General features: G+C 46.1%; 1 protein-coding gene across 2 annotated transcripts in view; it reads left to right on the top strand.

The window, feature by feature from the left end:
- DENND3 (DENN domain containing 3) overlaps positions 1–10,418 on the top strand; it is a 57,621-nt gene extending 47,203 nt beyond the window's left edge. Inside the window, exons 19-23 of one of the 2 annotated variants that reach the window (XM_039334579.1) lie at positions 2,221–2,381; positions 3,865–3,998; positions 4,790–4,908; positions 7,748–7,885; positions 9,542–10,418. In XM_039334579.1, coding sequence (XP_039190513.1) covers positions 2,221–2,381; positions 3,865–3,998; positions 4,790–4,908; positions 7,748–7,885; positions 9,542–9,766 — 777 coding nt within the window. In that variant the 3' untranslated portion in view covers positions 9,767–10,418. Of the gene's footprint in view, positions 1–670; positions 1,760–2,220; positions 2,382–3,864; positions 3,999–4,789; positions 4,909–7,747; positions 7,886–9,541 lie in introns of those variants that run through there. The other variant, XM_039334580.1, reaches the window with a different exon arrangement.
- Positions 10,419–12,002: the final 1,584 nt, after the last annotated feature.

Raw genomic sequence — 12,002 nt, forward strand, 5'->3', positions numbered from 1 at the left:
AAAAGGCAACCAGACTTTCTTTATTTTTCCTTGAAGAGGTTTTGTTTCCCATCGTAGAAGCTTCTTCAGTTCTGAAGAACTGAACTTCATCATGAACGTGAAGAAGCTTCTTGGATGAGAAGCGAAACGTCTTCAAGAAAAAAACAAAAGTCCAGTTGCCTTTTGAAAAAAAAACACCTTTGGGACTTAGACAGCTTTCAAACTTCTCAAGTCTCCCGTCCTGTTTTAATGTGTTTTCATTTGTTTTAGCAGACAAGGCTTTGGGCCCTTCACATTGGCCTGTTTATTCATAGTACTGTGTCTCTCAACCTCAGCAACTTTAAGATATGTGGACTTCAACTCTCAAAATGTCCCAGCCGGCTGGTTGGCTGGGCAATTTTGAGAGTTGAAATCCATACATCTTAGAGTTTCTGATGTTGGGAAACATGGTAGACCAGGAGTTGGCAATCTTAAACACTCAAAAGAGCCACTTGGACCTATTTCCCAGAGAAAACACTGGGAGCTACAAAACTTGTGTGTGTGTACGCGCATAAGAGTCAGGGAGTTTGATTGAAGAGTTTAATTAAAAAGAAATAAAGGCTGCTGCATGAGTTCTCTCTCTCTCTCTCTCTCTCTCTCTCTCTCTCTCTCTCTCTCTCTCTCTCTCTCTCTCTCTCTCTCTCTCTCTCAGACAGAGATAGACAGAGAGCTGCTGCTTCCTGGTTCCGGCTGCTTCCTGCTTCCTGCTGAGACACAGCAAAGGCAGGAGCCCCGCCCAATAAGCTTGTCAGCTTGTTGGAGGACAGCGTGAGGCCACTCTCTTCTTTACACACACACACACACACACACAGAGAGAGAGAGAGAGAGAGAAGGGAAGCGCAAGTGCTTCTCTCTGTCTCAGTCTTTCTGCAAATGGCAGGGGAGGCTAGGAGCTGCAGGAGAAGGCTCAAAGAGCCACATGCGGCTCTGGAGCCGTGGGTTGCCGACCCGTGTACTAGTATTACAACTCCTTAAGTTGAAAGTAGGTTGCTGATTGCTAGCAAAACTCAGGGGTAGGCAGGGAATTTGCTGGTGAATGTGTTTTTCCTTAAGGTGGTCTTCCTTGTTTCATGACCCAGGAGAGGAAGGACCATGTCATTAAACAAGCAAAACCACTTGACCCTGGACCAGGTGTCCTTTTCCAGCCTCTCCTTTTGAAGAAAGCCATGTTTGTTTTGGGGATCTCCCTCCCTAAAAGACTGCATATTAAAGCAATTAACAGGTGCTGCTCCTAATGAGTAGACGTTTCTGTTCTGGAGAGCACTTCACTTTTTATCTTAGGAAGATTAGCTGCTGAAGAATTGTTGATTGGTTTCTGTAAGCTGTAAATGACACTGTATAAGGTACAGAGGTTGTGTTTGTGCAGTACCTGCAATTTATAGCTATCGATCCCAATTAGTCACTGACTCCTACTTTATAACCTTGCTCCTATTATCCCAAGCTTTGACCTAGTTTAATATATAATATATTTTAGTAACTGTTATGTAGTCACTAATGATGTATCCCGCCTGCCTCTGGGAACTGTGTCTGAGTTGGTTGGCCATATAATTAACTAATGTAATTAATAAACTAATATACTGAAATAATTAATATTCCCCATATACAAGTAGATTTTTAGTAAATAAAAGATGGAAAAAGTAACATACAGTAGATTCTTGAGAAGTTTTGCATTACATGGCTGGTCCTTCCTTCCTTCCTTCCTTCCTTCCTTCCTTCCTTCCTTCCTTCCTTCCTTCCTTCCTCCTTTCCTTTCCCTTCCTTCCTTCCTTCCCCTTCTTTCTTTCTTTCTTTCTTTCTTTCTTTCTTTCTTTCTTTTTCTTTCTTTCTTTCTGTCTTTCTTTCCTTCCTTTCTCTCCCTCTCTCCTTCCTTCCTTCCTTTCTTTCTTTCTTTCTTTCTTTCTTTCTTTCTTTCTTTCTTTCTTTCTTTCTTTCCTTCCTCTTTCTTTCTTTCCTTTTCTTTCCTCTTTCTTTCTTTCTTTCTTTCTTTCTTTCTTTCTTTCTTTCTTTCTTTCTTTCTCTCTCTCTCTCTTTCTTTCTTTCCTTTTCCTTCCTTCCTTCTTTCCTTCCTTCCTCTTTCTTTTTTCTTTCTTTCCTCTTTCTTTTCTTTCTGTCTCTGTCTCTCTCTCTCTCTCTCCCTTCCTTCCTTCCCTTCCCTTCCCTTCCCTTCCCTTCCCTTCCTTTCCTTTCCTTTCCTTTCCTCAGAAATGTATGATCATGGCAGAACAAAGTCAAGTTTGGATCGGCTCTGCAGATTCCGTCATTTATTTGATCAACACTCACAGCATGTCTTGCAATAAGCAGCTGAACGACCATCGCTTTGAAATTGTGGACATCGTGGTGGATAACAGAGAGAGCCTCCCCAGGTGGGTGGAGGTGTGCGTGTGTGTGTGTGTGTCCCTTATTAAAAATCCAGAGAAAGAACTTCGGGAGGAGGCAGTGATAGGAAGAGCTGATCTGGAAAGTCCACAATTGGGCAAGGACCGGTTTAGCTCCCAGGTGCAGACGGCCTGGGGACTAACTTTCCAGTGGGATAATTTCCCGCTGAAAGATCTTCCAACGAATGCTAAAAAAATGAAAGGTCTCCAACCCAGCCCGCAAAGGGAGGCAGGCACTGCTATGTGCGTGTGTGCAAATGCACACTCATGTAAAAATAACCCTCATGCACATGCGCACAAATGAGCCACACGCGAGCGCATGTGCACACGCAAACGGCTGCATGGGCGCGAGTGCTGCAAATGGGCTGGCGCTAATACCGGTGGGATGCTCTGGGGCAGGTGATGCTAGTGCCGTCGGGATGCTTGGGGTGGTGCTAGCACCAGTGGGATGCTCAGGACGGCACTAGCAGGTTGGGGACCCCTGCATTAAACTTTCCTGTAGCAAAAATTAAGGCAGACCTTATTTGGGAATTGACTAACACAGTGGTTCTCAACCTTTTTAATGCCATGACCCCCAACCGGTTGTAAGTTGAGGACTACTCAACCGGTCGTAAGTCAAGGACTACTCAACTACCGTTTGCAGAATGGGACTTTTGGCGGGCTCAGCAGGGCAGAGACAGCCTGGACAATTCCTATTGGCTTTTGAAAGCCAATAGATTTAGACTCTATTCAAGAGAGTCTATTCTATTGGCTTTCAAAAGCCAATAGAATAAAAGGGAGTAGCACAGCTAAGGAAAAGGGGGAAAAAATGGCGGACTGTGTTGTTTGGCGACCCCCGTGAAATGGTCGTTCGACCCCGAATGGGGTCCCGACCCACAGGTTGAGAACCACTGGACTAACAGAAGAGCTACAAGGGACCTTGGAGGTCTTCTAGTCCAGCCCCCTGCTCAAGCAGGAGACCCTATACCATTTCAGACAAGTGGCTGTCCAGTCTCTTCTTGGAAGACCTCCAGTGTTAGTCTAAAGAAACAGTAGAGATTGGATCTGCCATAGAGCGAGTCCTTGATTTATGACCAGCCACTTAGGGCCTGTTCAGAGTTATGACTGACCTTCCTGGGGTACTTCTGACTTGGTTTCAAGGTTCTGATGGATCCCTCGCCGAGGTCATGTGCCTCTGCAACCAGCTCACATTTACAGCTCTTTTCTGGCATCCTGCAGTCCCGTGACAACATTTCATGCCGGTTTTTTTGTCAAAAACTTCCATTTACTTCTGGGTTTTTGGCAAAGCCTCCCTGAAGCAAACCACAACCCCCTCAAAACGGCCCTAAAATTGGGTCGGTCTTGTAGGCGAACGTGATTTACGACTATCACGTCTTAGCACAGGCTCCATTCTGGCCGTCACCGGAGGGCTACTTGTGCTGATTTTTGCATCGGTTTGTAAGAAGTGTATTCTCTTAACCCCTTTGAGCAGCGAGGCGTATTCCTGCAGCGTGGACGGCACAGTCATTGCTTGGAACATCAGCACTTTGAAAGTGAACCGTCGATTCCAGCTGCCTTACGAAACGGTGACTTCAATTCAGTTCTACAAGAACCGGCTTTGGTGCTGTGAGTTTCCCGCACGGCTCCCGGGTGGATTTGAAGTGCGGGTGGCCAGGGCCCTCCCTCCTTCCCTCCCGGGGTCACATGATTGCATTTTGGTTGCTTAGCAACCTGCCACCTGTCACAGCTGTTTGCAGCATCCCATGGTTACACGAATGTGATTTGTGACTTTTTTTTTGGCTGGAAACCGGCATTTACTTCCGGTTTCCATCTAGAATGCCCATTACGGCCAGTGGGTTCACTTAATGACCATGGATTCGCTTAACGACCACTGAGAAAAATAAAATAAAATCAGGTCAAGTACATAACAGCACGCTTCACAACCAGCACGAGTTACGACTGCAATTGAGCGGAGGTGGCGCAGCAGTTAGAGTGCAGTACTGCAGGCCACTTGAGCTGACTGTGTTCAGCAGGTCAGCGGTTCAAATCTCACCGGCTCAAGGTTGACTCAGCCTTCCATCCTTCCGGGGTAGGTAAAATGAGGACCCAGATTGTTGGGGGCAATGTAAATATATATATACATTGCTTACTGGTGTACACCGCTTAGAGAGTGCTTGCACTTAAAGCGGTATATAAGTCTCATAAATAAATAAATAAATTCCAGGCTCAGTTATGGCCCTAAGATTTCCTCTATGCAGCCCCCCCCCCAGTTTTATTCCCATGAATTTAACCGGATGGGATTAATTCCATGTTTACCACTTAGAGCCCTTTTGCTTTTCACCGCCATCCTGTGTCACCGTCTGTTTTGGTGGGGTTATTTCCAGCCCTAAACTCTTGTGTTGTCTGTTTGCTTTAAGGTATACAAGACGACATCGTTGTGGTCACCACAAACGGGCTGGTTCGCCAAAAGCTGAGGCTGCAGAACGTGCCCACCGGACTCCCGACGCCTTTGCTCTGCTTCCAGTTGTTTCCTGAGGTAACCTGTTCCTAGCGTGGCATGGGTCGTCCTTAACGTACGACCGCAATCGAGGCCAATATTTTTTTGTTGCTAAGCGAGACAGCCGTTAAGCGAACTTTGCCCGATTTTACGACCTTTCTTGCCACCGTTGCTAAGTGAATCAATGCAGTTGTGATGACCCAGGGCACAGCACAGAGGCAATGCAGTCAGCTGGCAGTTCAAACAGTTCTTTTATTGCTCCAAATTTTCCCCCAATGCTCCCACTTTTGCTGGCGAGCCTCCAACAATTTATTGCTCCAAATTTTCCCCCAATGCTCCCACTTTTGCTGGCAAGCCTCCAACAATTTATTGCTCCAAATTTTCCGCCAATGCTCGCACTTTTGCTGGCGAGCCTCCAACAATTTATTGCTCCAAATTTTCCCCCAATGCTCCCACTTTTGCTGACAAGCCTCCAACAAAAACACACACACACACACACACACACACCTTCAGCCGACTCTGGCTAGAAGTAGGTTCAAATACAGTCTGATTAGCATAAGAAAGTACTCAAGGCCATTGAGATAACAAGGAAGAAAACACAAACTTAACGAGTCTGTTTGAATCCGAGCTTGCCTGAGCAGCTTTCAAAAGAGAGAATCCCAAAATACAATCTGAGGTCTTTAAATATTCAAGTAACGTGGTCAGTCAATCCAATTTCTAGGTTTCTAAACAGAAGTCACAGAACAAGAGATCAGCAACAATACCCACAACACTCCAAGGAATCAGCGTTTGTTCCCGACAAATGCCTCTTCCCACAGTGTCTCCTTAAATCTCAGTCTCCAGGTGTGCCTTGTGGAGAGGGGCGGGACACTCTCCTCCCAAGTAGTTGAGCCTGCCTGCGTTGTTCCCTCCTTCTCTCCACTCTCCATGCTCTAGGATCAGGAGGGGGTGACCCTTGCTCATTGCCTGAACTCTGCCTCTCCTGTTCCTCCTGTCCCACTGCTGAAGGGCCCTGGCCTGCCTCGGCCTGCTCTTCCCCACATTCCTCTGAAGCCACAGACACCTCTCCCTCGACCTCTACAGGGTCCCGTTCCAGCTCATTTTCCTCAGCAGATTCAGGGTCAGATGGAGGCATGACAGCAGTTGAGTTAATAGCATTCAGCGAATCTGGCTGTCCCCGTTGACTTTGTGCGTCAGAAAGTCGCAATAGGGGATCACGTGACCCCAGGGTATACATACATGCGTCCGTCATAAATGTGAATCAGTTGCCAAGCGTCCAAATTTTGATCACGTGACCACGAGGATGCTGCAATGGTTGTAAGTGTGACAAGCCACTTTTTTCAGTGCTGCTGTAACTTTGGACGGTCGTTAAATGAATCATTTTAAGCCGAGGGCTACTTGTAATTCTACATGGGCTGTTGCAGCTTCAAGCAAAGTCCACAATCTGGAATATAGCACTAGCAAGAGCTCTTAGACTTTATTATTGTTGTTGTTGTTGTTGTTAGTTGCAAAGTCATGTCCGACCCATCGCGACCCCATGGACAACGTTCCTCCAGGCCTTCCTGTCCTCTACCATCTTCTGGAGTCCATTTAAGTTCACACCTACTGCTTCAGGGACTCCATCCAGCCACCTCATTCTCTATCGTCCTGTTCTTCTCTTGCCCTCAATCTTTCCCAGCATTAGGCCCTTCTCCAGTGAGTCTTTCCTTCTCATTAGGTGATCAAAGTCCTTGAGGTTCAACTTCAGGATCTGGCCTTCTAAAGAGCAGTCGGGGTTGATCTCCTCTAGGACTGACCGGTTTGATCGCCTTGCAGTCCAAGGGACTCGCAGGAGTCTTCTCCAGCACCAGAGTTCAAAGGCCTCCATTCTTTGGCGCTCAGCCTTTCTTATGGTCCACCTTTCACAGCCATATATTGCAACTGGGAAAACCATGGCCTTGACTATACGCACTTTTGTTGGCAGGGTGACGTCTCTGCTTTTTAGTATGCTGTCTAGATTTGCACTTAGACTTATATACTTATATACCTGGGCGTAAGTGGCATGCTTTTTTCTTTTCCGCCCTCTCCTCTCCTCCCTTTCCTTTTCTTTTTTTCAGTCTCTTCTGAGTGCAGGGATCCTGTTACAGGTTGTCCTTGACTTACACCCATTCATTTAGTGAATGTTCGAAGTTACAACAGCATTTAAAAAAGAGTGACTTCTGATCATTTTTCACACTTAGAATTGTTGCAGCATTTCCCTGGTTCCGTGATCAACATTTGGAAGCAATAGCAATACCACCTAGACTTATATGCCGCTTCACAGTGCTTTACAGCCCTCTCTCAGCGGTTTACGGAGTCAGCCTCTTGCCCCCAACAATCTGGGTCCTTATTTTACCGACCTCAGAAGGATGGAAGGCTGAGTCAACCTTGAGCCGGTCAGCATCGAATTGCTGGCTGTGGGCAGACTCAGCCTGCAAAACTGCATTCTAACCACTGTGCCACAAAGGAAGGAAGGAAGGAGGGAGGGAGGGAGGGAGGGAGGGAGGGAGGGAGGGAGGAAAAGCAATAGCATTTAGACTTATATACCGCTTCACAGTGCTTTACAGCCCCCTTTAAGCGGTTTATGGAGTCAGCCTATTGTCCCCAACAATCTGGGTCCTCATTTTACCAGCCTCAGAAGGATGGAAAGCTGAGTCAACCTTGAGCCGGTCAGGATCGAACTGCTGGCTGTGGGCAGCAGAAGGATGGAAAGCTGAGTCAACCGGTCAGGATCAAACTGCCAAACTGCTGGCAGTCAGCAAAAGTAGCCTGTAGTACTGCAATCTAACCACTGTGCCACCCCGGCTCTATTTGACATGGTTGTCTGATGCTGCCTGCTTTTTTTCCATTTTGGCCTTAGCGGGATGAAGCGTGGGCTTCGTGGTCCGGCAGCAGTGAGCTCTTGATCTGGAACATGGAGGATTTCTCAACCCCCTTACAGAAGCTGAAGCTGTCAGACTGTTCAGAAATCACCTGCGCGATCAAAGTGAAAAGTCAGGTGCGCCAAGTGTGTAGGAATTCTTCTTGCTAGGTTTTTTTTTTTTGTTTTGGTTCTGCTGGCTTTTTGTAGTGATTTTGGCCAAAATGGGAGTGTTGTGGGTGACCACAAGTCCATCTGTTTGCTTAAAATGAGAGCCAGTTTGGTCCTAGTGGTTAAGACACCAGGACAGAAACCAGGAGACCATGAGTTTTAGTCACACCTTCGCCGTGAAAACCAGCAAGGTGACTTTGGGCCAATCACCAGGAGACGGTGAGTTCTAGTCCCGCCTTAGGCATGAAAGCTGTCTGGGTGACTTTGGGCCAATCACCAGGAGACGGTGAGTTCTAGTCCCGCCTTAGACATGAAAGCTGGTTGGGTGACTTTGGGCCAATCACCAGGAGACGGTGAGTTCTAGTCCCGCCTTAGACATGAAAGCTGTCTGGGTGACTTTGGGCCAATCACCAGGAGACAGTGAGTTCTAGTCCCGCCTTAGGCATGAAAGCTGGTTGGGTGACTTTGGGCCAATCACCAGGAGACGGTGAGTTCTAGTCCCGCCTTAGGCATGAAAGCCAGCTGGGTGGGCCAGTCACTCACTCTCTCTCAGCCCCACCCACCTCACAGGGTTGTCGTGGGAAAAAGAAGAGGAAGAAGGAGTACTAGATATATTTGCTACCTTCAATATTTATAAAAATCAATAAAGGACAGATTTTTTTTCAAAACTGTACAGATGACTTAAGTGTTCAAAAGGACAGGTTGGACAAGAATCCGCTTTCGTAGACCAATTACAGCCTATTTTATTGGTTAATAAAGATAAAATTGTTCAAAGCTGGCTCAAAGAGAGAAGGAAGTGTTTAGAAGAAAGCGGCAATCCAACTGAACATTTAATGTGATTTATTTAATAAATCACCTATTATGGGGCCAGACTTCTGCTCTGCTCTGCTCTGTGTAACTGTGACTTTATCCATGGCTTTACCACTAGGAGGCAGTGAATGATCATTTTACTTACATTTATACCAGCAGGTGTAAAACCAGAAATACACCCTGAAATATTTTTTTCCCATTTTAGAGAACATCTAATATGAGGGCATGAGCTAACATCGTCACTCCAATTGTCTAGTCTGGTGTTTCTCAAACCTGGCAACTCTTAAGATGTGTGGATCTCAGCTCCCTGAGTCCCCCAGCCAGCATGTGTGCTTGTTGCAAAAAAAAAAAAAAAAAGAACATTTAGTTTAATCAATGCCAAAAGTGTAACAGACGAGTTCATGCGCCTCCTTTTCCCTTCCAGGCCTCTACTAGATGCATGTCCTAAAACAGGGTAGGCAACCTGGGCTCTTTTATGACTGGTGGACTTCAACTCCCAGAATTCCTGAGCCAGCACGGCTCAGCTTGGAAACCTCTCCCTTTCCCCTCAGCATGGCTGGCTCAGGAATTCTGGGAGTTGAAGTCCACGAGTCATAAAAGAGCCAAGGTTGCCTACCTCTGGCCTAGGCCTAGGCCGCTTTCTGACTCGTGGACTTCAACTCCCAGAATTCCTGAGCCAGCATGGCTCAGCTTGGAAACCTCTCCCTGTCCCCTCAGCATGGCTGGCTCAGGAATTCTGGGAGTTGAAGTCCACGAGTCCTAAAAGAGCCAAGGTTGCCTACCCCTGTCCTAAAAGCTTTATTTCCTTTCCAGATGTGGGTCGGTGGCCGAGGACTCTCCCAAGGGAAGGTCAAAGGGAAGGTCTACGTGGTGGATATGGAAAGGAGACTGGTGGAAAAAGAGCTGGTCGGACACCCAGATGTCGTGAAGTCCTTGTGCTCCGCAGAGGATCGATACGTCTTGAGTGGAGGCGGAAAGGAAGAAGGGAAAATTGCGATCTGGCAGGTGGAAGAGAGTCTGGGCTTCCAGTTCGTTTAACGAATCATTTTAAAAAAACTGAATATAGAAATTAATGTTTCCTTTAATTTATTTCTGCCACAAATTGCATTACGAGGCCGTCCTCAACTTACAACAGTTTGTTTCCTGACCGTTCAAAGCTACAGCGGCGGTGAAAAAGGTGACTTACGACCTTTTTTCATAGTTAACGACGGTGGCAGCAGCCCTAAAGGTCACGTGATCAAAATCCCTGGTTCGTATTTATGACGGTCGCAGCTTCCCGGGGTCACGTGATCCCTTTTTGCGACCTTCCAACACGTGAAGTCAACAAGGGAAAGACGGATTCGCTGAACAGCCAGCTTACTAACTTATCAACTGCAGTGTTCCGCTTAACCCTGGTGAGAAAGGTCGTAAAAGGGGGCAAAGCTCACTTAACAAATGTCTCACTTAGCAACGGAAATTTTGGGCTCAGTTGTGGCCGTATGTTGAGGACTACCTGTACTAAGAAGAGAGCATAGTAGGGAATCCCTGAATCCTTGTTAATACAGGCTGTCCTCGGTTTATGGTTTCTCCCATTTTATGACCTTTCACGCCACAGTCGTTAAGCAAATCACTGCTGATGTTAGGTAGTAACACCGTTGTTAAGTGAATCTGGATTCCCCCCCCCCATTGACTATGCTTGTCGAAAGGTCACAGAAGGGGATCGTGTGACCCCCGGGACACAGGCACCGTCATAAGTACGAGTCAGTTTCCAAGTGCCTGAATTTTGATCACGTGATCCCCAGAGAGTGCTGTGATGGTCGTAAGTGTGAAAAATGGTCGTAAGTCACTTTTTTCAGCGCCGTTGTAACTCACTCGCTAAATGAAGTGCTGTACCTTGAGAACTACCTGTCTATGTTAGTTCTTCCTAACTGTGGATAGGAGATTGCATAATACTATACCATATTGTAAATATTAGAGAATTATGTAACTTTTTGAAGGCGGTCCTCTATTTTGAAGGCTGACAGACTTCTAATAAAACCAGGCCGTTTGAAAAGAGCTGCAATGAACTTTTTATTTTCTTTTCTTTTTTTTTAAAAGTGTAATTATCCACATGAGATGCCAAAGAAATACCAAACAAACATACTATTAAATGCCAAACAGACATAGCCAAAGGTAAGAATAATAATATTGTTATAATAATAAAGTTGGAAGGGATCTTGGAGGTCATCTAGTTTCCTGCTCAGGCAGGAAACCCTATACCATTTCAGACAAATGGCTGTCCAGTCTCTTCTTAAAGACTTCCAGTGTTGGAGCATTCACAACTTCTGGAGGCAGGTTGTTCCACTGGTTAATTGTTCTGTCAGGAAGTTTCTCCTTAGTTCTAGGTTGTTTCTCTCCTTGATTAATTTCCATCCTTTGCTTCTTGTCCTGCCTTCAGGTGCTTTGGAGAATAGCTTGACTCCCTCTTCTTTATGGCAGCCCCTGAGATATTGGAATACTGCTATCATGTCCCCCCTTGTTCTTCTCTTTGTTAAACTAGACATACCCAATTCTAGCAACCGTTCCTTATATGTTTTAGCCTCCAGTCCCCTAATCATCTTTGTTGCTCTTCTCTGTACTCTTTCTAGAGTCTCAACATCTTTTTTACATCGTGGTGACCAAAACTGGATGCAGTATTCCACGTGTGGCCTTACCAAGGCATTGTAAAGTGATATTAATATTTCACGTGATTTTGATTCTATCCCTCTGTTAATGCAGCCGAGCACTGTGTTGGCTTTTTAGGCAGTTGCAGCACACGGTTGGCTCCTATTTAAGTGATTGTCCATTAGGACTCCGAGATCCCTTTCACAGTTGGTACTATTGAGCAAGGTACCCCTATACCAGGGGTGTCAAACTGCTGGCCCACGGGCCAGACGCGTCACATGGAAGCCGCGCCCACCCCATTGCTGGCAATGGCAAAACCGTCCCGATACGTTGTGCGATGTCATGTGACATCGCGGGTTTGACATTTCTGCCCTATACTATACCTGTACATTTGGTTTTTCTTGCCTAAACGTAGAACCTTACTTTTTTCACCATTGGATTTCATTTTGTTGGATAGCGCCCAGGGTTCAAGTCTGTCCAGGTCCTCCTGTATCCTAAGCCTGTCCTACAAAAAAGTCAGACATCGCTCCATGGAGAGTGAATATTTTATCAACTTCCCACTCAAGTCTCCCCAGAAAATCAAAAACCTAAAAAAATAAAGATAAAATAATGGTTTCATTTGATTAAATGCATAGCACTCTTCACATCCAGA

This window comes from Crotalus tigris, unplaced genomic scaffold (genome assembly GCF_016545835.1).
Source record: "Crotalus tigris isolate CLP2741 ecotype Arizona unplaced genomic scaffold, ASM1654583v1 scf7180000017631.5181431, whole genome shotgun sequence".
NCBI lineage: Eukaryota > Metazoa > Chordata > Lepidosauria > Squamata > Viperidae > Crotalus > Crotalus tigris.